Source organism: Amblyomma mixtum, chromosome 7 (assembly GCF_055824585.1).
Source record: "Amblyomma mixtum isolate Tamu chromosome 7, ASM5582458v1, whole genome shotgun sequence".
Taxonomy (NCBI): Eukaryota; Metazoa; Arthropoda; class Arachnida; order Ixodida; family Ixodidae; genus Amblyomma; species Amblyomma mixtum.
In genome coordinates, this window is record NC_143018.1 from 103,255,050 (window position 1) to 103,278,713 (window position 23,664).

Sequence of the window (23,664 nt, forward strand, 5' to 3'; positions counted from 1 at the left end):
GTGCGCATGAAAATGCGCAAGCCCGTGCCAAACTTCATCTTGGTTCTGGGCCACCGCGCCATGTGTGATTATCGTGACGTGCGGAAAGTGTGCTCGCGCTGTGAGCAGGAGGGCCACGTTGGCGCGACGAGCCCCACGCCGCGGTGCTCGCGCTGCAAGGCGTTTGGCCACGATACGGCCGGATGCCAAGCGGCGTGCCGGCGATGCGGCGGCCCCCACGCAGCAGCCGATTGCTTGCAGCCGCGTTCCTACGCAGACGCGGCTGCCGCCAGGAAACCAGCGACCTCCCAGCCCGAGCTGCCCAAAGGAGCTGCCGACGACCAGCAGCAGCGCACCGCTGCGCACCGCCCTGCCGACGGCCCCCAGGTGGACCGGGTGGAGACCACCCCGGTCGAGACCCCCAAGGAGGTCCAGGCCGAACACCATCTGGCCGAGACCCCTGAGGAGGACCCAGCCGCAGTGCCTGCTGCAGGCAGCCCGACCACCTCGGCTGCCGACGCGCAGGCGGAGGGCTGCCTGGAGCTCTTCGCGTTCGGCTCGCCCTCGTCCCCGACCGTCTCCGACACAACGGGGGCGTTCTCTCCCTAGTCGCTCGCACCTTTCGGTTCGGCTGACGAGGTGACCCGGGACTCCGAGTCCTCCACCTCCTCGACCGAGGAGGGTGGGCCCATCGACAGCGGCTCTGTGCTGCGCCTCACGGGGGACCTCACCTGTGAGCAGCGCGCGGCCCTCACCACGTCGACCGACCAGGGCCTGCCCCGTCGTACGCCCCGTTGACCGCCGCCCGGGGAGGAGGACGGGCGACGAACCACCAGCCTGGCCGCCTCGCACGCCCCCGACGCGTCGGAGTCGGCATCCGGAACACCGCTCGCTTCAGTGTCGATGAGCCAGCCACTTGACCTGCGCGCGCCCCCCGTTGAGGATATGGACACGGGTAAGCTCGCGGGGAAACACGCCAGGCAGGATAGCTCTGATGATAACTTAGATGGCGCTGCCCCGCCCCACGCAAAAAAGTGCGCACCCAGCTCCGCTCATGGCGGGGCTACTTAGACGTGTCACCACTACGTCGGCACCCTGTCTCACCATCATGGCGTTGGTGCATCTCCTCTCCCTGAATGTTCAGGGATTTCGATCGCCGGACAAGCAGAGAGAGGTGATGCACTTCGCCCGCGCACAGGGCGTCGACATTCTATTTTTGCAAGAGTGTAACTTACGCTGCCCACGCGAGGTCACTGATTTTAAGTCTCGTTTTTGTGTTGAAGCTTTTTTTTCGTTAGCCTGTTCTGTTTCGTGCGGTGTTGGCGTCGTTTTTGTCGATGGTTCCCTTCGCTCTGGCTCGCATTGCACCTACGGCGTGGACGGCCGCACCCTCGCGGTCGACTTCTTCCTCGGTGGAATGCGCGTCAGAGCGTTGGTGGTTTACGCGCCAGGCCGCCACTCCGACTCTTCTAGCTTCTTTGATTCGCTAGATTCTTTTATGTTAGATTGTTACCCTTGCTTTCTCGTTGGCGATTTTAACTGTGTTCTGCATTCCGTACGAGACGTTCGCGGTCGAGGCCAGGGGCGACCCTACGCCGGGGCCCGGTCTCTGCGGGATATTTGTATTCAGTTTGGTTTGACCGACGCGTGGGTTAAGCTTCACGATGGTTGTTTTGGTGGAACTTGGGAGCGGGGCAGCTCAGCGAGCAGAATTGACAAGTTATTGTTCCCTCGAGGGCTCGAGTGTTTATTGGTGGCCTGCAATGTGCTCGCGTTCCCCCCGGGTACACCGCGCATTAGCGACCATCGACCACTGTCAGCAGTACTGGACATAGGCGAGCGCGCCCCACGTTTGGAAGCGTGGCGTATGGACCCATGTCTGCTGACAGATTGGTCGAGCGTGATAGCCCTTGAACATGCGCTGGGAAACCCGGGTGGACGCGACGCGACGCGCATTACGTGGGACGAGCGAAAAGCGGCATGGCGCGCGCTCCTTATCACCGAAGGGCGCCAACGCAGTAGGCGAATAACGGGCGAAATTAACATCACCCTCGCTCTTATACGCGCCGTGCAGCGCGGCGCGCCGCTTACTGACAGAGGCTAGGGGGCAGCCGGCGTTTGCCAGACGTGCGGCGCTTCGGCTCCGTCATTTTTTGGCAGGAGCCACGGCTCAAGTCATCGGACCCCATCAATTTTGCTCCCATTGGATTTGGCAAGTTCATCGGCATCTGTGGACACCAATTTCATCTAGGTGGGCCCACTTTTACAAATTTTAGAGCGGTTTTTCCTACCCGCCTCCGGCGCCGACGCTAAGCCTAAAAGCTGCGCCGGCGTTCGGCTGCAAGGGAGCCGCTTTCGGCAAGATGGCAGAAACGCTTCTGCAACGCGGCTATGACCCGGACGCCATGTCTTGGTCGACCGTTCCCGTCACTGTGGAACCCAAATCGGCGCCCGCGGACCCGATCCGCAATGCATCTCTCCTCCGTCTACTTGAGCGCCGCTCCAGACGAGAGACCAAGGTAGAGGCGAACGCCACGCCAACCACCGGCAAGGCTGCTGCTACCCGCCAAGCTGGCCGCAAACCCGTGACCAAATGGAGGCGCAAGCCTCTACCAAAATTCAACCAAGACGACTTTGTCATCGTCATCAAGCCCCGGAAATCACTGGCCATCCGGGACGCCTTTGAATACGGCGAACTCGGTGCAGCGTTCGGCGCTTTCCTCGGGGCGCCTAACGCGGCCGAGTTGAGCCTCCTCCAGTGCAAGGAGCAAAATTTGATCCTAGCTACCACCCGGAACGCTCACGTCGCAGACCGTCTGCTAGGCGAGTTTTCCATCAAATCGACCAAAGGAGATGTGCCTCTCGCCGGCCATCTGAAAGAACATCAAGAGGACGTCTGCTATGGGGTCATTACGGTGGCCAACCAAGAGACGTCTGAGTCTCTCCAACCTTGCGTGCAGTGGAGGAGCGGCACTTTACTAGATATCCGCAAGTTCGGCTCCTCAAACAAGGCCAGGCTTACCTTTGCCGGCACGGTGAGGCCTCGATACGTGCACTACAACTCCGAGATTGTCACAGTGCAGCCATATTTCCGCACTATTCCGGCCTGCAGCTTGTGTGGAACTGTCGGCCATCGGGTGGACTCTTGCCCCAACCCAACCCAAGACACGTGTGGCCTGTGTGGACAGCAGGCACCCGTAAAAGAGGGGGTGCGGACCCCTCACGAGTGTCAGCCAAAATGTGCGGTTTGTGGTGGTGGCCATGCCACGAACTCGCGGGACTGCACTGCAAAATATCGCCATACCAAGCCAGCCGCCCCTAAGGGCGGGAAATCCAGCGGGACGGGCAGGCAGCCACGTCACCCAAGCAGCATCGGCAGCGATGCTTCAAAACGGCAGACGCCTACCAGCGGGAAGGACGCCAAGAGCTGTCAAGTGCCACCAACGCCCCCACACGGCGGCCAGGAGAAGCAAGCCCGCTCCCAAGACAACAATGGCGCGACCGGCTCCTGGGCCAACGCCGTCAAAAATGGCAAACAGGTGAGCGGTTCAGGCAGGGTTGCCTCCTCCTCCCACCTCCTCTCCCCTCCCCCTCGCTCGGCGGCTGACGCTGAGCTCCACAACATTGTAGCTTCTCTCCGGGCACAAAACGAGATGCTACTTGCCAAAATTGAAGCCTTAGAGGCTAAAACAACTCCCCCTCCCCCTAGTAACTCCGACACGGACGCTATGGAGAGCGAGACGGCGGCGACGCCGGCTCTGGAACCTTCCCTTGCCGAACTCGAAGCCCGTCTAAATTCCAAATTTGACTCCCTGTTGGAGACAGCGATGGAACGCCTCATGGCTAGAGTCATGGAGGCTATCCCCTCTATGATCGCTCAACACGTCGCGACTAACACCCGCCTTTCTCGCAGAGCCGGTCCTCTTAAGGACGTATCTGGTCGGCCCTCCAGATTGTCCCGCCGACCTTGACCTTGACGATGACGAAGACAGCTGCCCCCCTCTAGGTGCTGAGCTTCAGCCCCTGGTATCTGGCTCGGGGGCAGCCTCACTTCCACCTCTCACCTCTAAATCTGAGCATGGCGGGACACCCCCGGTGTAGGCGCTCCCCCCTTTCCAAATCGGCTTCCCCCATTACGATTACTCAGTGGAACTGTCGGGGGCTCCGGTCCCGTTCCAAGCGGGCCGACCTCCGACTTTTCCTTTCAACCTTTGAGCATTTGCCAGCCGTGGTTGCCCTCCAAGAGCCAGGGAAAGGCGCCGCACTAACAAATTATACGACGTTCCAGCAGGACCCCTCGTCTTGTCTATTAGTCCATAGAAATTATACAGCCAACCAGGTCGACTTAGACATACAACTTGAATACTCATATGTAATGGTGACCCTCCTCCCACTGCGCAAGCAGGATGCACCGCTACACATACTCAATGTATACTGCAATCCGAAATTGCCGAATGTATCATTCGCGGACCTCTTTAGCCGCGCGCTGAGAGTTGCGGGTCGGAACCCCCTCCTGATTGTGGGCGATTTCAACGCTCCCGCTCGGATGTGGGGTTACTGTCGTGAAGAGAAGCGGGGACGCAAGCTGGCGGAGCTTGCGTCAACGCTGGGCCTCACTCTTCACACTGACCCAGTCCACCCAACTCGTATCGGCAACTCCGTGACTAGGGATACCTGTCCAGACTTGACCTTCACCCGCAACATTCAGTATGCAGACTGGGTCAACACCGAGGAAACCCTCGGCAGCGACCACTGCCTCCTGAACATTACGATTAGGACCCATCCTTTCGCACGACCAACAACGCAAGCCCGACTCCCAGATTGGACCAACTTCAGGCAAAATTATAACACTACCACACCCATACATGAGCAAGGCTACCAGTCTTGGTCACAACATTTGGTCTCTTGCCTTCGCTCCTCCGAAACTCAAATTCAACTCTCAGAGGTGGTCTCGGATGTGGACAACCACCTGCTCCACCTCTGGGAGGCCCGGCATTGCCTCGTCCGTCGGTGGCGCCGGCAAAAGCACAACCGAAAACTTAAAGCTCGCATCGCCGAGCTCACTCAACGAGCGGTTGAGTATGCGGCCCAACTCGCCGACTCCAACTGGGTGGCCCGATGCAATACGGCCGCGCGGCAAATGTCCAGCCGGAACACGTGGCGGCTCTTTCGCGCCCTAATTGACCCAACGCAAACACGCATGGAAACTCAAAAACACCTCCAAAGAGCAATACACAGCTTTCAGGGCAACACAACTCAATTGGCGCACAAGCTCCGGGACCAGTACTTGTGCACCACACAGGACCCCCGCGGGCCGGCGTACTCTTATTCAGGTTCTGAGAACGTTGAGCTGGATCAACCGTTCCAGCTCCACGACCTGAGGGCGGCCCTGGCAAAAATGAAACGCGGCACCGCTCCGGGTCGGGACAAAATTACAGTCAAATTGTTAGCCAACCTCCCCGACCTGGCATACCTGTCTTTATTCAATTACATTAACTCAATCTGGCTTGGGGAAGTGCCACTCCCCATCGAGTGGAAGACCGCCCTGGTCACCTTCATTCCTAAAGCTGGCAAGGCCATCAACACGGACAACCTCCGCCCCATCTCTCTGACTTCCTGTGTGGGCAAACTCATGGAGACGATGGTACGTGACAGGTTGTCCGAGTTCATGGAATCCAAACACCTTTTCGCAGACACCATGTTCGGGTTTCGCCCACAAAGATCTGCACAGGATGTCCTGCTACAACTAAATCGGGATGTCCTCGACCCCGTCGAATGCCCTCACAATGACAAGGTCGTACTCGCCTTGGATTTGAAGGGTGCATTCGACAACGTTACCCACGAGATCATTCTCACCCACCTCACTCAAACTAACTGCGGCAAAAACGCCTTTCAATACATTCGGCAATTTTTAACCGTCAGACAATCTTACATTCGAGTCCAGGATAAAGAACATGGCCCTTTTCATTTAGGAACCAGGGGTACACCCCAGGGCGCGGTGCTGTCTCCCCTGTTGTTCAATTTGGCTATGATGCGCCTACCGGCCCAGCTGGGCGCTGTCGCCGGTGTGCAGCATGCGCTCTACGCCGATGACATCACCCTGTGGGCTACACAGGGTTCCCTTGGAGACATTGAGGCCAACCTGCAGGAGGCGGCGACCATAGTGGACCGTTATGCTCGCCGCTGCGGCCTCCAATGCTCCACCCAAAAGTCTGAATTTGTGCACATACGCCCCTCACCAGAGTGCACAGCCAAAATTTCATTGTCTCTTGAGACAGGTCCAATTCCTGAAAATATCGAAGTCCGGGTACTGGGGCTCTTCATACATCAAAACAGACGGTCAGAAACAACATTGGCCAAACTCCGTCAGGTGGGGGACCAGGTGGGCCGCTTGGTCCGCCGGGTTTCTAACAAGCGCGGGGGGTTACGATGTAAGGACGCCTTGCGGCTGGCGCATGCATTTGTAACCAGCCGAATTCTATATTCGACTCCATACCTGCACCTGCGGAAGCAAGACGAGGATTCACTCGAAGTCATCCTCCGCAAAATTATTAAGCGAGCTCTGGGCCTCCCCGTGAACACCTCCAACAAGCGCCTCCTGGGGCTGGGCATGGTGAACACATTTCGGGAGCTCCGGGAAGCCCACTTGACCAACCAATACACACGTCTCTCACAGACATCGTCGGGTCGCCGCCTGCTTGCCCGACTGCACATCCAACACACCACTCTTATGGAAGAGCGCGTACGTATTCCATCCCAGTGGAGATGCGGCCTCCACGTGCGCCCTCTTCCCGCGAACATGAACCGTGAAGACCATAATGGCCGGCGCCTGGCGCGGGCGGAAGCCCTGGCCCGCCACTATGGATCGAAACCCGGCGTATTCTACGTGGATGCCTCCGGCCCCCACCACGGGGGATGGTACACGGCCGCAGTCATCCACCAATCCAAAACAGTGAACGGCCTTACTTTCCGAGCCCGTCACATAACACACGCGGAGGAGGTCGCCATTGCGTTGGCTGCATCTGATTCCAATTCAAAAACAATTATTTCCGACTCGCGAGGGGCATGTCGGAACGTCGAGCAGGGCTGGGTACCATATCTAGCCTACCGCATTCTCCAAAACAGCGTCTACACCGGGGACCCCGCGCACCGGCGTATCGTTTGGGCTCCTGCTCACATGGGCCTTGAGGGAAATGAGGCAGCTGACGCCGCCGCCCGCGCGCTCTCTCACCGGACATTCCCCTCCGACCCCGACGATCAGGAACTCGAATTCACTCCCGCTTACTCCTTTAAAGACATTGTTTTACATTATCAATCTGGCCATGGTCTTTATCCCCGCCCGTGTAAAGGTCTCTCAAAGGCGGAGGAGCGGCTTTTGCTTCGCCTGTATACCAATACTTCGCTGTGCCCGGCAGCTCTCAAACACTTCGACCCTTCTTTCTCGGGCAGCTGTCCGCACTGTGCGGAGAAGTCTTCGGACATTTACCACATGGTGTGGGCCTGCCCCTCCAACCCTGCTATCCCCCCTTACCCCAACCCAACCCGGGAGGACTGGGAGGCGACCCTGCTCGGCTGCTCTGACCTGCAGGCCCAACGGGCCTTGGTCGCGCGAGCCCGGGCGGCGGCCGACGCCACTGGGGTCCCGAACTAGGGACCTCCACCTAGTACTTGTAAGGGCTGGCCCCCTCTGGGTCAGCTCATGCAATACCTCCAGTAGTGCATGTGTAAATAAATGTTTTCCACCACCACCACCGCTTACTTTCGCCATGCGCGATTACTTGAACATCTTGAAGGCGCGCTACCACACACTCCTGCGTCAGTCATCGCGGACAGCAAGTAGGGCGCTCGTACAGGGCCGACCGGTTTCCAATCCGACCGTATTACGCCAAGTACGGGCAGGTAGCCTTGACGAGGAGCGACAGGCCCGCGTGGAGGAGGTAGTTTTGCCGGACGGTACCAGGAGCAGCAGCGCGGCTGACATCTCTGACGCATTTACGCGTCACTTTTCGCAGCTGTTTGCTTCCGAGGCCGAAAGGCGGGACGACGCCTCTTTCACGGACTCCCTCCGTAGTTTCTGCGCTACGCTACCGCAGGTCCCGAGCGATCTCGGCGCGCAGCTGAGCGCTCCCGTAGGCGCGGAAGAGCTCTTCGCCACCTTTAATGGCATGAACGCCGCCTCAGCTCCAGGCACTGACGGCATTCCCATCAGCTTTTATGCTACGTTTTAAACCGTCCTGGAGCATCACCTTGTCCGGATGGTGAACGCCTTCGTGAGGGTCGGCGAGAGGCCGTAGTCTTTTCGAGAGAGCCGCGTAGTGCTCATCCTGAAGCCCGGCGGGGTGTCGATCTGACCCGCAGGCGTGGGGCGCCACGCCCCAGAGTGATCGGGCGCCACGCCCGATCACTCTGCTAAACGCAGACTACAAGATCGTGGCGTCACTGCTGGCTAAAAGTTTGAGTAAGGTTTTATCGGTGCTCGTAAGCCCTGCGCAGACCTGCAGCGTGCCCGGACGCTCGGTGTTCTCGTCTCTCACACTAACGCGTGACTTGTTCACGTTCACCTCGAGAACATGAATTCCGGGTTGTTTTGTCTCTCTCGATTAGGCTAAAGCCTTCGATCGGGTCGAGCACCGATACCTTTTTGGAGTTCTCGAGGCTTTCGGCTTTTCGCCGGAGTTCGTAGAGCGGTTGAAGCGGCTGTACTCCGATCTTACAGCTTGCTTGCTCTTCAACGGGGCGTTGACCGCACGTTTCGGGATAGAGCGCGGTATTCGCCACGGTTGTCCCCTGTCACCTATGCTCTTCGTGTTATGTTTAGACCCGCTCTTCCGTCGCGTAGCAGAGTCTCCATCGATTCGCGGTTTCCCTTTGCCTGGCCAGTGCCAGGTGAAGGTGTCAGCGTATGCTGACGACGTGTCCTTGTTTCTGAGGGACGCGGACAGCTTCGTAGCGTTTGTACGGCTTTTTTCCAGTTACAGCGAGCTGTCCGGCGCCCTCCTCAACAGGGGCAAGAGCAAGGCTCTGCGTTTCGGGACCTTCGCGTCGGACCTGCTGGGGAGGTGGAGTGCGTCCCGGCTTGTAAGGGGCTAGGAGTCGTGTTCCTCTCCTCGGGGGAGGTAGCCCGCGACTCGTGGACCGAATTGAGAGCGACCGCTGAGCGACGCCTGACAGTAGCAGCGCGTTTCCGCCTGTCGCTGTCGGAACGCGCGTTTATCATCAGGTCATCGGTGTGCGCGCCGCTCTATTATATAGCTCGCGTTGCTTGTCCGCCGCGCACCTTTACGCGCAGCTTGGCCACTCTCTGTGGCAGTTTTTTCTGGGCGGGAAAAACGGAGACCGTCGCTCGCGCGCTCCTCCGTCTTCCCACGCGCATGGGCGGGTTCAGCCTGCCCAACCTGCGCACAATGTGCAGCGTGCTTGCTGTTCGAGGCGTCACCGATCTGGTCGACGCCACCGACTACCCGGGAAGAGGGCTCCTCGCCTACCTTCTCGGGACTTCGCGGCGCCTCTTTTTTGATGAGCTCATAGGTCCTGCAGCCGAACGGCAGCCGGCGTTCTTCCGGTATGTCTGTCGGACGGCCGAGTCTCTCACCGCCACCCTGCCCGAGGTCGACGTCTCTCAGACGCAGGCCTCCCGCGTTTGCGAGCTCCTTGCCATCCAGGAGGCTACACCTGAACAGCTAGAGCGGAGCAGGCGGGTACGGTGGCGAGACTTGACGTCGCACTGGGTACCACCAGACGTCCGCGACTTCGGCTGGCTGCGAGGCTGGAGAGTCCTCCCAACGGAGGTCCGCATCGCCGCGCGGGGCATCGCTCCTTCTTCGGGTGTCCCCAGTGCGGTGCGACAGAGACCCTCGAACACGCGCTTTTTGAGTGCGTCGTAGCGCGCACTTTTTGGAGGCTGATGTCGCGCATGTTTTCTGTTAGCCTGAGTCTCAAGCGATGCGTGGGAGTCGGCGTTCCTGGCCTGGTGTGCAGACGCGTGTGCGTATGGGCTCCGGCCATTTCTGCTATTTTGACCGACTTTTGACCTTCAGCCGAATCTTATTGTGTCTCCCGAAGTTCACGAAGGTGCTCGGCACCTGCCCAGCCCAATTTCGGGACCGGCACTCCGTTTTTGTGACCTGTATGGACACTTGTTTCCACCGAGTCCAGCGCCAGCCTCGCTAAGCCTACCGCCGCTGGCGATAGGCTCTGCTTCGCAGCCGGGCCCAGTGCTTCGCCAAGTATGGACGTCGTCACCGTGGAGGGGGAGGATCTAGCCCCTCAAGATTATATACCCACGGACTGGACCTACGTAGCCCGCTGCTACGAATGCGGCTCCGCCGCCGCTTCATCGAAACGCACTCCCAAGCCACCGCTGACGGAGACGCCTTCCGCGTCCGCCCAGCATACCGCGTCCCAGCAGCTACCTCCCTCCACGTCACGTAAGCTACCTCGAGGTGCACCGTCACTGCCACGTCTCCCTCTTGAAGACTTTAAAGTCATCATTCGCCCTCGCGGGGGCCTCAATCTGCGCTCCTGGGGCGAGAACGCTCTTCGCAGAGCAATCACCTCAAGCCTTCGTTTGACTTACTCCGATACCGCAGTGGACCGCCTTCGGGTGAATTTCGTTCACAACACCCTCACCTTTAGCACCCCGAACCGGGACCGCGCCATCACTTACACGAAGCTACAGGAAATCATCCTGGGCCCGACAAGCTACCCAGTTGCCACCTATTTGGCCCCACCAGGCGCATACGTCCGAGGTATCATTCACCACCAGTACGTGGATGAGACCCAGGAGGAAATCATGGAGTACTTGATACCCCAGAATCCAGAACACTGCATTCTCTACGCCCGCCGTTTAGGCAAGACCCAATCTATTGTCATCACTTTCGCAGGGACAAAGGTCCCCCGCCAAGTCTCCTACGCAGGAAGTGCTGTGCGCTGCTACATCTTCAAGAACAAAGTGGAAGCCTGCCTTAACTGTCGCAAAACGGGACACCGAGAGGACGTTTGCCCGTCTCCCAAGCTCTCCAAGTGTCCTCACTGCGGAGTTTGCGACCCTGACGAAACCCATGAATGCACCCCCACTTGTATAGTTTGTTCTGGACCTCACCAGACTGGTTCCTCCAAGTGTAAACGCCGCTACAAAGTGCCTGCTGCCGTACTGAAACGCCAGCTACAAGCTGACTCAGACAGTGCCTCCACCTCCCATCGTTCCCGATCCCGGACCCGTCGCCAAGGGTCTGGAAACACCTCGGCCAAAATGGATTCCAGCCGCTCCTCCTCCTCTTACCGGCGCTCCAGCCGGAATCGCTCCCAGTCCTTCCCACCCCTGGACTCCAAGTCGTCTCCTCACCGAGAGCCCTCCACGAAAAACCAGGTGAGCTGGGCAGCTGCGGCTTCTCACTCTCAGCAATCTCAGTCTCGTGATTCAGAGCTGCAAGCCCTGCGCGACGAGATAACAGCCCTTAAAGCTAGCAATCATAGACTCCAACAACAAAACGCTTCCTTAAAGCGTCCACCCTTTGCACCCGATCCACCACCTCAAACAAATGCCACTCTACCACTTCAACCTGTTCCTACCATCTCACCTCAGGCGCTCCCATCTACTCCCCCGCAACCCAAAGATACTACCTCTAGTCCTCCCTCTAAGCGGAAAGCTACCTCCCGCTCAGAACGCTATGTTAATTTTGCCGACCTTGAGGATTTTGAGGCTCGCCTAGAGGAAAACTTAGAGGGTAAAATTGATGCTAAGCTCGAAGCGAAATTTGCTGAGTTCTCCCAACAAATCCAACAGCAAATGCTCCAGTTCCAACAACAAATGCAGCAGCAAATCCAACAACAACTTAACACCCTCATGCAACAGATCCAAACACGCGTCACAGGCCTTGAAGCTAGGCGAGACGCAACAGCCGCCCTCCACACGACGCGCGTTAAACCATACGGTCGCTTGCCGCGCGCTCCCACCACCCTACCCACTTTAGCTTTACCCACACTTCACCATGGCGCCCCGCCACCTACTTAATGTGTGGCAATGGAACTGCAGGGGGTTTCGCCGCAAGCGAGGCAACCTGCAGCAGTATGTCCAAAGTTCCGACATCCCCCCTGATATCATCGCCCTTCAGGAAACTCATGGCCCAGTGAAACTACCTGGCTATAAACCATACTCCCCCCTAGATGTCACCACTCCCGACACCGCTATTTTGGTTCAACGCAACCCGACGGCCGTCCAACACTCCTTAGACGACGTTGGGGTAGACTGCGTCTTGCTCGAACTCCTCCCTCGTAAAAGGGGCGACCAAAGCCTCTTCATTCTTAACCTTTATAGCCCTCCAAGAGACAGAAGACGCAACTTCACCACCCTTCTTTGCCGGGTCAACAGGCTTGCGCACCATTCTGGTCTCCTCATTGTAGGAGATTTCAATGCCCACCACCCCGCTTGGGGTTACCGCACCGCCAACCGAAAGGGTAACACACTGTGGTTGCGAGCACAGGAACTGGGCTTCACCCTTGTTACTGACCCTCACACTCCCACCCGCGTAGGAAACAGCGTTTCTGTTGACACTTCACCTGATCTGACATTCTGCAAAAACGTACGGTTCGATCAGTGGCTGAACACTGGGAATACCCTCGGCAGCGACCACTATCTCCTCGCGACCACCCTCAGCATGTCCCCGTTCCGCCGGAGAGGTCGCCCGACCCTAATCACGGATTGGGACAAGTTTCGTTCCCTACGCGCTCAGAACGCCCCTACCCGGATTAATAACCTGGACGAGTGGATCTCCAAACTGCAGGCAGATGTCTCTGCTACTACTCAAGAATCACCTATCACGGCTGATCAATCCAATACAGACAGCCGTCTCCTCCACCTATGGCAGGCCCGCGAAAGCCTTCAAAACCGTTGGAAAAAACAGCGCCACAATAGAACGCTTCGGCGTAGAGTAGCTCAGATAGACAAACAGATTGAGGCGCACACTATCGCACTGACTACCCAGCAATGGGGTCAAGTTTGTGACAACATGCGTGGACAGCTCGGGCTAACTCGCACCTGGCACCTTCTCCGTTACCTTTTAGACCCAGACGGTTGCAAAACATCCAAACGAGACACCATTTCCCGCATAGTCCATCAACACCCCGGCTCAGACCAGGATCTTCTCGATGAACTTCGTGTACGCTATCTCAATACTACTTCCCCGGACCCTCTCGCCCCCTACATGGGCGGTGCCAACCCTGCCCTCGATCAGGAGATTTCGGAAGCTGAGGTAAGATTCGCTCTCACTCAGCTCCGTCCTAACTCTGCCCCGGGACCGGACGGCATTTCCAACAAAACTCTCCGTAATTTAGACGACCCGTCCATTGAGGCCCTCACTGCCTTTATGAATGATTGCTGGAGAGAGGGTAAAATCCCCGCAGCATGGAAACATGCACGCGTGACTTTCATACCGAAGCCAGGCAAACAACTAGCTCTCGAAAACCTCCGCCCCATCTCCCTCACTTCCTGTGCTGGGAAACTGATGGAGCACGTCATTCTCAACCGTCTCAATAATTACGTTGAAGATAACCATCTCCTACCTCGCACCATGTTTGGCTTCCGCTCAAATCTCTCTACGCAAGACATTATGATCCAGCTCTCACGAGAGATACTGTGCCCCTCTACCAGAGCGGGCACAAAGGCTATTCTAGGGCTTGATTTAACTAAAGCATTTGACAGCGTCTCGCACCGAGCTATTCTCACTAACCTCTCCCTGTTAAATCCTGGTCACCGTACCTACGAGTATATACGTACTTTCCTCTCTGGTCGTACAGCTGAACTTAGCTTTGGCTCTCTCCTCTCAGACCCTATAAACCTCGGTAGCAATGGCACCCCCCAGGGATCCGTTCTCTCCCCATTTCTTTTCAATGTCGCCTTGCTCACGCTACCTTCTAAATTAGACGCTATCCCCCGGCTATCCCATACCTTATACGCAGACGACATTACCCTCTGGGTTTCAACAGGCAACGATGCTGAGGTCGAATCCGCACTTCAACAAGCGGTCGATGTCATTGAGCGCCATGTAGCCGCAGCCGACCTCTCGTGCTCCCCTCAGAAATCCGAGCTGCTGCTCATCCGAGGTCAACCCGGCCTCCACGGCCATCCTCCCATCTGCATTACTGCTAGTGGTCAGCCCATACGCGAAGTATCCACCATTAGGGTATTGGGGCTCCTCATCCAGAGCAATCGGAAAAACACCGACACTCTAGCTAAACTTACAGTCTCTGTATCGCAGACCATTCGTCTAATTCGTCGCATTGCTAATAAACATAGAGGCATGCGAGAGGCTGACCTCCGACGTCTTGTTCAGGCGTTTGTTATCAGTCGCCTCACATATACCCTCCCTTACCTCTACCTTAGCTGCCAGGAACAGGACCGCGTTGACTGCCTTATTCGACAGGCTTACAAGGCGGCTCTTCATCTCCCCCACCGGACCCCCACGTATAAACTACTGGCATTAGGGGTCTACAACACTGTGACGGAGCTCTCGGAAGCTCATCTCACTTCTCAGTACGAGCGTCTCACTCACACCTCCACGGGACGTCACATACTCGACAAGCTTGGAATACGCTTCGAAACAACCGCACCCGACAGGGTCCAGCTTCCACACCATATCCACAGTAACCTTATCGTTACCCCTCTTCCTAAAAATATGCACCCAGAGTATCATGTCGCTCGCCGCAAGCACAGGGCTAAGTCTCTGCACAAAAAATATTTAACAGATCAGACAGCAGTCTATGTCGACGCCGCTGAATACCCCGACCGCGAAGCTTTTTCGCTCGCGGTTGTAAACTACTGTGGACGGCCGCTAGTTGCGTGCTCCATTCCCGTCAGATCGCCTGAAGAGGCCGAGGAGGCGGCCATAGCCTTGGCGATGGTCTCCACCTCTGCAGAAACCATCTTCAGCGACTCTAAATCGGCGATTCGTAGTTTCGCCAAAGGCCGGGTCTCCCCTGTCACCCTCTCTCTCCTCCACTCCACCAAACTTCAACTCCGCCCGATCCAATTGATCTGGGTCCCTGCGCACTCGTCGCATCCAGGCAACGAGGCGGCCCACAATTATGCCCGAGGATTCGTCGACCGGGTTGTGGTGTCGCCCGTCCTGCGGACGGCGAGAGATCGTATGGTCACATTTCATGACATAACCATGCACTACCGCTTAGGTAGACTTCTATATCCCCCCGCACATAGTTCTCTCACCAAACCCCAAGAAGTTGCGTGGAGGCAACTCCAAACGAACACCTTCCCCAACCCCGCGATATATGCCCGCATATACCCTGGGGTCTACTCCCCTTCCTGTCAAATGTGTGGCCAACATGCCACTCTATCTCACATACTCTGGGCTTGCCCTCGGGACTACCCCCCTAGAGGCTTGCAGCTCTCGAATCCAGACCAGTGGGAGGCCGCATTGCTCAGCTCCGACTCGGACACACAGATCCGGGTTGTGACAAGAGCCCTAGAAGTCGCCGAACGCCACGGGCTCATGGCCACTTGATGGGGCTATAATCCCACACCATCAGATACATATGTCGACGAAAATAAAGTTTATCCTCCTCCTCCTCCTCCTCTGTTAGCCTCGACTCGCACACCAGGCCGCGCGACGCATTTGTGCGGCTCTTGCTGTGTGTCGGGGCCTTTGTTTTGTGGCGCCAGAGAGGCATCGCTTCCTTGCAGGGCCGGCCTCAACGCGCCATGTTCCCCATCCTGCAGAGGGTTCGGGCGCGCCTGTTTCAACAGGCGTGTTTAGGTCATGTGACCCTCCCAGAAGACGAATTCCTACGGCGGTGGAGCACACGCTTCGTCGCCGCCAGCGGGGGCCGCGTGACGGTGCGGCTCCTGCCGTATTGAGTGTGTGGTGCGCGGTGTCGGTGCGCGTTCATCGTATTTAGTGAGCGTGCTTCCCCCCGCGATGCCTGGACATTATGGACCCTTTGAACATACTGTGCTGTGAATGATTTTGTGTGAGCGGCGACAGCAGTCGCCGTCGTGTTCTTGTTTCATAGCTTGTTTGTACCGAGCGGCACTAGTCGCTGCCTTGTTGTTTTTGTCTTTGTGAGGAACTATGGTCCCTTTGTATGAATAATCAGTCCAATAAACTTCTCTTCAAGTTGCCGAGCTGCTCTGTCTAAGACGGAAGGATGCAATAATAACAGGAGTTTGCACTCAAGCGTTTATGTTCCTGCAGTCCATGGCGGCCCGATCAGTAGCGATGCTCTGCGCGACTCTGTCCGCGGAGCGCTGTAGTGTCCCCATTCCTCCCAGGTGTCGAGGGAGGCCCCGCCAGGGAGGATCTGCCGGACAATGAGAAATGAGATCGAGAGCAGAAACGACAGTTTCAAAAAAGAGCCTGTGCTCTCAAGCTCAGATAGTACCAGACTGGGAATCAGACCATTCCTAGTTTATGGTTTATCGGTGGTACTGGTGAAAAACATTTGTGGGCAATTGCATTTTTTACAGAAAGGTGATTGGGGTAGGACCCTATTGGCCCTTTCCCCTTACAATACTAGGTGGAGCCCCTATTCCGGTGCCCCATTGGCAAACAACGCCGCCCGCGTCCGTTGAACCAAAGCCTTTTGGCTCTTTAGTTTTTGACAGCCGAGCAGGGCCGCCTCCCAGTCCTCTCTTGTGGGGTTGGGGTTGGGGGGGATAGACGGGTTTGATTGACACGCCCAAACCATGTGGAAGGTGTCAGCCACCTCCCCACAGAACTGGCACGCGCGATCAAAGGACGTATTGAAATGTTTAAGCACCGCCGGGCACAATACAGTGTTAGAATTTTGTTGAGGAGGCGCTCGTAAGCGTGATCCAGACCCTTACAAGGGGCCGGGTAGCGCCGGTGCTCCTCCTTGTAGTAATCGGTGATTAGTTTTAATGTAAGGGCCAGATTGTCTGATTGGGAGTAGGCTTCCAAGGACAGGGAGATAGCCCGGGGAGAGATTGCGCGGGCGGCCTGATCGGCCTGTTCGTTTCCCTGGGGTCCCTGGAGACCGGGCGGCCAAATCAGGTTGCGTGGAGTTGGATCTTCGCATCGACAGCTATATTCCAGTATGCGCCAGGCAAGCGGGGGAGCCCAGCCCAACTCGAAGTTCCGACAGGCCCCTCGCGAGTCGGTGATGATGTGTTTTGACTTGAGATTCGTGAGAGCCAGAGCAATGGCAATCTCCTCCGCGTGTGTTGCGCTGTGCGCTTTGAAAGTGAGCCCGTTAACTGCGTTTGTGTTGTGTACGACTGCGGCCGTGTACCACCCCCCGTGGTGTGGGCCGGGGTTTAACGTCCCAAAGCGACTCAGGCTACCAGGAGCGCCGTAGTGAAGGGCTCCGGTAATTTCGACCTGCACTGATATCGCACAGTACACGGGCCTCTAGCATTTCGCCTCCATCGAAATTTAACCGCCGCGACCGGGATCGAACCCACGTCTTTCAGCTCAGCAGCTGAGTGCCACAACCACTGAGCCACCGCGGCGGCGCGAAAAGCATTACTAGGCTAGCCGGCGGCTATCTGTCATCGAAATTGTGTCCGTAGCAATTGTGGGAATCTATTAGGAGATATCGTCTATAAAATAATTATAATCGAAAGAGGATGATGTGAGGATGCGGTGCACAAATTTTGGTGCTGATCGGATCATCAGTTGCTTACTTAGAGCCAAACAAAAACGACCAAAAGTGGGCGTGGTCGGACCGGGAGTAGCGGGAAATTCGAACCGTTGGAAATGCAGTACCTCGTGACGCACCACGTGATTGGCCCACGTGACTGGAAAGGTGGGCGAAGCCAATGCGCGGAGCGAAATTTGTACGAGGTGGAGTGGAATGGACGAATTGCACTAATTCCTTCAGTCAGATGATTACGCAATCGATGAGAGGTCGACACATCATCGATAAGGGATCAATGAGCGGCCGATAAGTTATTGATAATTGATAATAATTGATAAATGATCGATAATTAACTGGTAAGCGATTGATAAATGATGATACATAATTCTAAGTGATCGATAAGTAATTGATATGTGATCGATCATTGTGAAAAATCCAGGCGCTAACAAAAAAACGACACAGAGGGGACACGGCGCTGTGATCGATAAGCAACTGCTAACTGATCGATAAGTAAATAATAAGTGATCGATGAGTAACTGATAAGTGATCGACATGTGATGAATAAGCCAATTAAATGGGCAACTGTGTATCTGATGTAAAAAAGGCATTTATTAGCAAAGAGAGGCTTAGGGCACTTAGGGCCGTTATTGACCTCTGATCCGGATCATGCGAGTGAAACCCAGTCAAAAAAAACCATTGGAACCAATTGAATTTCCAATGGGTTCCAATTGGACGAGTTCAGCTTCCAATTGGTTCCAATTGGGATGGTGCTCCAATTGGATGGTCCAAATGGACTATCCAATTGAACCATTTGGGTTTCCAATTGGTTCCAATTGGAATGGTGTTTTAATTGGATGGTCCAAATGGACTATCCAATTGGACCATTTGAGTTTCCTATTGGTGAGCCCAATTGGTCTTACTCATTGCATCCAATTGGTCCCCGAACTGCACCCAATTTATCCAATGAATTTTTGCATGTTTAACGAAAAAGGTAGAACTAATATGGTACTTACAATAAGAGCAGTCAGCAGCTTAGCCTAATAAATTGTACTCACCACCTACATCACCACTGGATCTGAATTTAAATTAAATATCTGCGCTCAGTGGGCAAGTGCCACCGGCCCCAGCATGAGAGCCTAATAAGTTGGGTATATAAGTTGGAGCAGAAGTGTGTTCTCTGGATGTACATATTGTGCTAATGTATGCTACTAGTGCCCGAATGGGCAGTGTTGTTTGTGTGTGATGCATGTGTGTCTGTTGGCTTTGATTTCCATAAAAGCATGTTAATTTAAATTCCGTAGAAAAATGTTGATTGGCACTAGGCAGAGTGTCTCCCCGCAGTCCTCATAATCAGTTTTCCTTTTGCACATTACAATGTGTTAAGTTGTAGAAATATTCATCCAAGATCCTAGAGCATATTGTTCAAGCATTTAGCTACCTTTCTTAATGAACGTAACGTATTTTGTGAATATTTTGTGGGTCAAATAACTGCCTGGCCTAATGGTTCCAATTGGCTAGTCCAGTTGGATCCAATTGGTCGGGGGCTAGAAACACAACAGGAACTAATTGGTTCCAATTGGGAAATCCAATTGGAAGCAATGGGAATGTCCATTTAGTTCCAACTGGAATGTCCAATTGGTTCCAATGTTTTTTTTTTTTTTGACTGGGAATAACTAAAAGAATAACATTGAGGTGGAGCGCATTTGGCAGGTTCTCTAAGATCATAATTGGCAGTTTACCAATATCCCTCCAGAGGAAAGTATATAACAGCTGTATATTAGCGGTACTCACTTATGGGGCAGAAACGTTGAGGCTAAGAATAGGGTTCAGCTTGAGGACAAAGCAGCGAGTAATGGAAAGAGATAGGTTTACATAACGTAAAGAAGTAAGTAGTAGAATAGGCGGAAAAAATAAGTAATGTCGCTCAGTCCGCACAATGTTAAGAGACAGGAAGAGGGCAGCGTTGGGGAGGGAACAAACGCAGGTTAATGACATCCTAGTTGAAATCAAGAAAAAATGTCGGCACAGACTCTTTAGACTGCGTACGTATGAGAATGGGAAAGCATTAAAGTTCTCAGTCGTGCTACGTTGCAGACTGGTTACGAGTCATGAGCCATGACCATAACTATCAGGCATGAATTTCGTAGGTTATAATCTTCATCATGCCCACTGCAGGGCAAAGGTCTTTCCCATGTCTCTCCATTAACCCTCTCCTTCGCCACTTGCGGCCACCGTATCCCCGCAAACTTCTTAACCTCATCAGCCCAGCTAACTTTCTGGCGCCCCGTGCTACGCTTGCCTTCTCTTGGAATCCACTCCGTTACCATTAAGGACCAGCGGTTATCATGCCTTCGCATTACATGCCCTGCCCAAGACCATTTATTCCTCTTGATTTCGACTAAGATTTCATTAACGCGCGTTTGTTTTCTCACCCACTCAGCCCGCTTGCGGTCTCTTAACGTTACACCATTCATTTTTCTTTCCATAGCTTGCTGCGTTGTCCTTAACCTAACCTTTTTCGTTAGCCTCCACGTTTCTGCGCTATAGGTGAGTGCCGGTAAGATACGACCCCCATTTAAACTGGCGACCTCATATCAAATGCATTGTCCTGAAATGTGAGCGTGCCCTCGGTTGCCTGGCGTTTTATAGCAATGAGAAATTTGGTATGAGCAGAGACACTTTTATTTCTCTATTAGACGTGCGTAGGACCCCTTTTGGAGTTCGATTGCGTTCGTGACTTTGTGACATCATCACAGCCTGCCCATCATGGCAGATGACAACCTGCCCAGCGGATAGTGAGCACACTGCCCGTCGTTGCAAAATTCAATGCATACAGGGGGCGCAACACGTGAGCCTTACCGGAGCTCCGGAAGAGCCACCTGGATCTCACAAGCCGTATTGGGTTAAGCCATCGGTTAACCGCTGCACCACTGCGCCACTAATGCTACGAGGATTCCCTGCGATCTACGAATGCGATCTAGAGGGTCGTGACGTCATCAGCACCACGTGTCCTCCAGTGAAATGATCATAAGACACCAGAAAATTTGAAATCCTTAGGACCTCAAAATTTGGAGGTTTACCCACCGCCATAGTTTTGAAAATAGGCCCACCCCCAGAAAATGAATTATGGTTGATTACAGGTGAATATTGGGTGGATGAAGAAGTTAATACCTTCAGCGCAATCCGGTAGTCTGATACAATTCGTAATAATTCACTGGAAGGTACTCGAACATTCTAGAGGTTATGACCTACATACATATAAAGGCACTGGAACCGGCTCCTACCAAAGTTATGGCTAGAAGATCGCAAGAAGATTAGAAACTCTTGCAGACACCATAGCATGAAACCAAAATGCCATCGCATATTTTTCTAAGAATGCGGTCAAGAAGGCCCTCAAGTTTCCCTCTCACCCCACTCCCTACCATAAAGACCATTAGGGCGCTGCAGGTATCTGAATAAATAAATAAATGTCGGTGCTTTGGTCAGATGTCATATTTATGAGTGCCTTCGTCGAGTGGCTGTGTCTCTGGTAAAGAGTCGCTGCTTCAGGTTCGCAATGAGGGCGATATATGAGCTCTTATAACGCCACTTGCGAACCATTCGCTTCCTTTTCGCTTGGAGAAACATTTGGGCAAGCACAGAGTCCCGAAGGCGCGCATCGAGGCGGTGATGAAGAAGATCAGCGACTCTGGCCGTTACCACTGGACCAAGAACAACTGCCAGAAGTGAGCAGAACACTTCATATGCGAACTTGGCATCAAGGCAACCCCGGGCGAGCAGCAAGCCGAGGATGTGGTCGACGAGGTCGTCATTCCAGCGACGAAAATTGTTGGTGGAGCTACATTCGTGGGCGTCGGAGGGATCGGCGCTATTGTCACCGCGGCAGGACGGTGAAATAACAGTTATCAGCCACGATTGCAATGCTGACATTCGAGAAAATAATGGCTTTCAAGTCCGCAGGTCCGCCACGCACACGCATAGGCTGCTGGCGTTGCGGCTGTTGACTCTAGACACACTGCAGTGTGTAGGACACGATTTCTAAAGCTCTGAACATTTGACAAAGGGTTTACGTGCTAGCTGTGAAAAGTGGCAACTTTTTACCTGCGAGGAAGTCACCACGCTGATATGGATCTTCGATAAATATAGTGATATAATCAACTACAGCACAGAAAACAAAGATAACACCAAAATCAAATCAATACAAAAGTTACTTATGCATGAAGTTGTCTCAGTTCAGCTGATTACGATTATGCGTGAACGCGCGCACCTGCGTGGCAGTCGCAAAAATAATTACAAGCGCATATTTTGCATATTTCCAGCTGAAGTTGACTTCCTAATGAGTGGTGCTGAGTGCCTGTATGCCCATATGTTCCCAAACGATTGTTTGCCATTGAAACTAGTTATGAACTCGTTTTAAGTAGTGAGAAACACAATGTCCTACAATTTCGGATAAAAATTTTGAAAAATACAAAATTTTAAGATACTTTTGCGGAAATATTGAAGTTAATAGTCCATTATTCTGATATGTAGCCAAATTTTTCTTTTAAAGTGTTTCCATCGATCGCAAAGAACAGTTAAGACTCCCAAAGAATACCAATGGGGAACGCTTTTGACGATAGCAAAAACGTCAATGGAAAAAATGAAAAAATTCGAGACGGCTGTTCTGCGGATATATGAAATGTTGTAGTGAAATCTTACATTATACTAAAAATATTTGCCTTCATAAAAGGTTTTCCGCTGAAAAATGCTTTTGGCCAGAATTATCACAAGGTGAACAGGGGAGGGGGAAACCTCAGTGTGCTTGCCAACGTTTCGACAACAGGAGAGGAGACCGGGGCCCATACGAAGGCAAGCCCTTTAATCGAAACGCTGTGCAAGCACCCTGAGCTTTTCCACTTTGTGATTATCAAGAACTATCTCGTCAATCTCTCTCTAACATTTGCCCAGAATTGTTGGGTAGAAAAATATTGATACAAGCACTTGTTCTCGCAACTTCATACTATAACTGCTTTCCAGCTTTCGGCCGCCGCGGTGGCTCAGTGGTTATGGTGCTAGGCTGCTGACCCGAAAGACGCGGGTTCGATCCCGGCCGCGGCTGTTGAATTTCTTTGGAGGAGAAATTCTAGAGCACAGCACACGGGATATCAGTGCACGTTAAAGAACCCCAGGTGGTCGAAATTTCCGGAGCCCTCCACTAGGGCGTCTCTCATAGCCTTAGTCGCTTTGGGACGTTAAACCCCATAAACCAACCAACCAACCAAGCTTTCCAGCTTTCAAGGTGCGTGTTATTAGCGCGCCCATGCACTCCGTGACGTATGCATTTTTCTAGGATAAACAAATTCAATTTGAAATGTACTGCTTAGTTTTTGCTTTCTCTATATTTGATTACCTCGGAGGCAATCTTGTAAAGCACTATGTAGCTTCCTGCAGCGGTCCGAATAAGAACAAGGCAACGTTCTTATAAACACGCCAAGGAGGGAGTCGAACTTGTCGAAGAAAGTGGTTTAGTCCATGTGATCGCATTGGTCAGTGTCAAGCATGTGTGGTAGGTGGTCCACATTTATTGAAGGAGGTAGCCGCGGCTGATGAGCCGGTGGAGCGGACTGTCGGCGCTGCTAACTAGGCCGGTTGGAGAGACTGTTCTACTGTTGTTGTTGTCCTCAAAATAATGGCGCGTACCCACTGCGGGCGATTGGCCAAGTCACAGGCGGCGACTGACAGGTGTCCAAAATGTTAAGCCGTGAAATAAATAACCGAAAAAATATAACGGTAATAATGTTAATAATAAATACGCAGTATATAAAAGAAACACAGATTTTAAATGGAAATAAACTAAAGAAATACTGTGAGATCGGTGACTGAAAGAGGAAACGGGGCTAGACACCTTTCCTCCTGATTGTACCACCTGTGGCGTGCCCAGATCCACACTTTTCCACTACCTTTGGGAATGTCCTTCCCCAAAGGCAGTATCCTCCATCCCCAATCCCACTCATTCTCCTGGGAGGCTGCTTTACGGACCGCTCAGCCCGCCGGCCAGAAATGGCTGGTGGATCGGGCTTTACGTGAAGCGCAAGC

The 23,664-nt window shown here is 54.0% G+C and overlaps 2 protein-coding genes across 3 annotated transcripts; both read left to right on the top strand.

Annotated features, from left to right (window-relative positions):
* The first annotated feature begins 2 nt into the window (after positions 1 to 2).
* Positions 3 to 21,570, top strand: LOC149337058 (uncharacterized). Of its 2 annotated transcripts, none has more exons than XM_089554815.1 (2): positions 3 to 934; positions 21,211 to 21,570. In XM_089554815.1, exon 1 carries the CDS (start codon positions 7 to 9, stop codon positions 586 to 588), a length of 582 nt encoding a protein of 193 aa, XP_089410941.1. In that variant the 5' UTR covers positions 3 to 6; the 3' UTR covers positions 589 to 934; positions 21,211 to 21,570. The 2 variants fall into 2 exon arrangements, with proteins under 2 accessions (XP_089410941.1, XP_089410940.1); XM_089554814.1 differs by lacking the exon at positions 21,211 to 21,570 and adding an exon at positions 15,674 to 16,051.
* LOC149337059 (uncharacterized) lies at positions 2,086 to 3,950 on the top strand. The gene has a single exon (XM_089554315.1). It carries the CDS (start codon positions 2,343 to 2,345, stop codon positions 3,948 to 3,950), a length of 1,608 nt encoding a protein of 535 aa, XP_089410441.1. The 5' UTR covers positions 2,086 to 2,342.
* Positions 21,571 to 23,664: the final 2,094 nt, after the last annotated feature.

What these genes read in the sequence shown, in the direction of transcription:
- LOC149337058 (XM_089554815.1), top strand. Translation starts at nt 7, where the DNA reads ATGAAAATGCGCAAGCCCGTGCCAAACTTCATCTTGGTTCTGGGCCAC.
- LOC149337059 (XM_089554315.1), top strand. Translation starts at nt 2,343, where the DNA reads ATGGCAGAAACGCTTCTGCAACGCGGCTATGACCCGGACGCCATGTCT.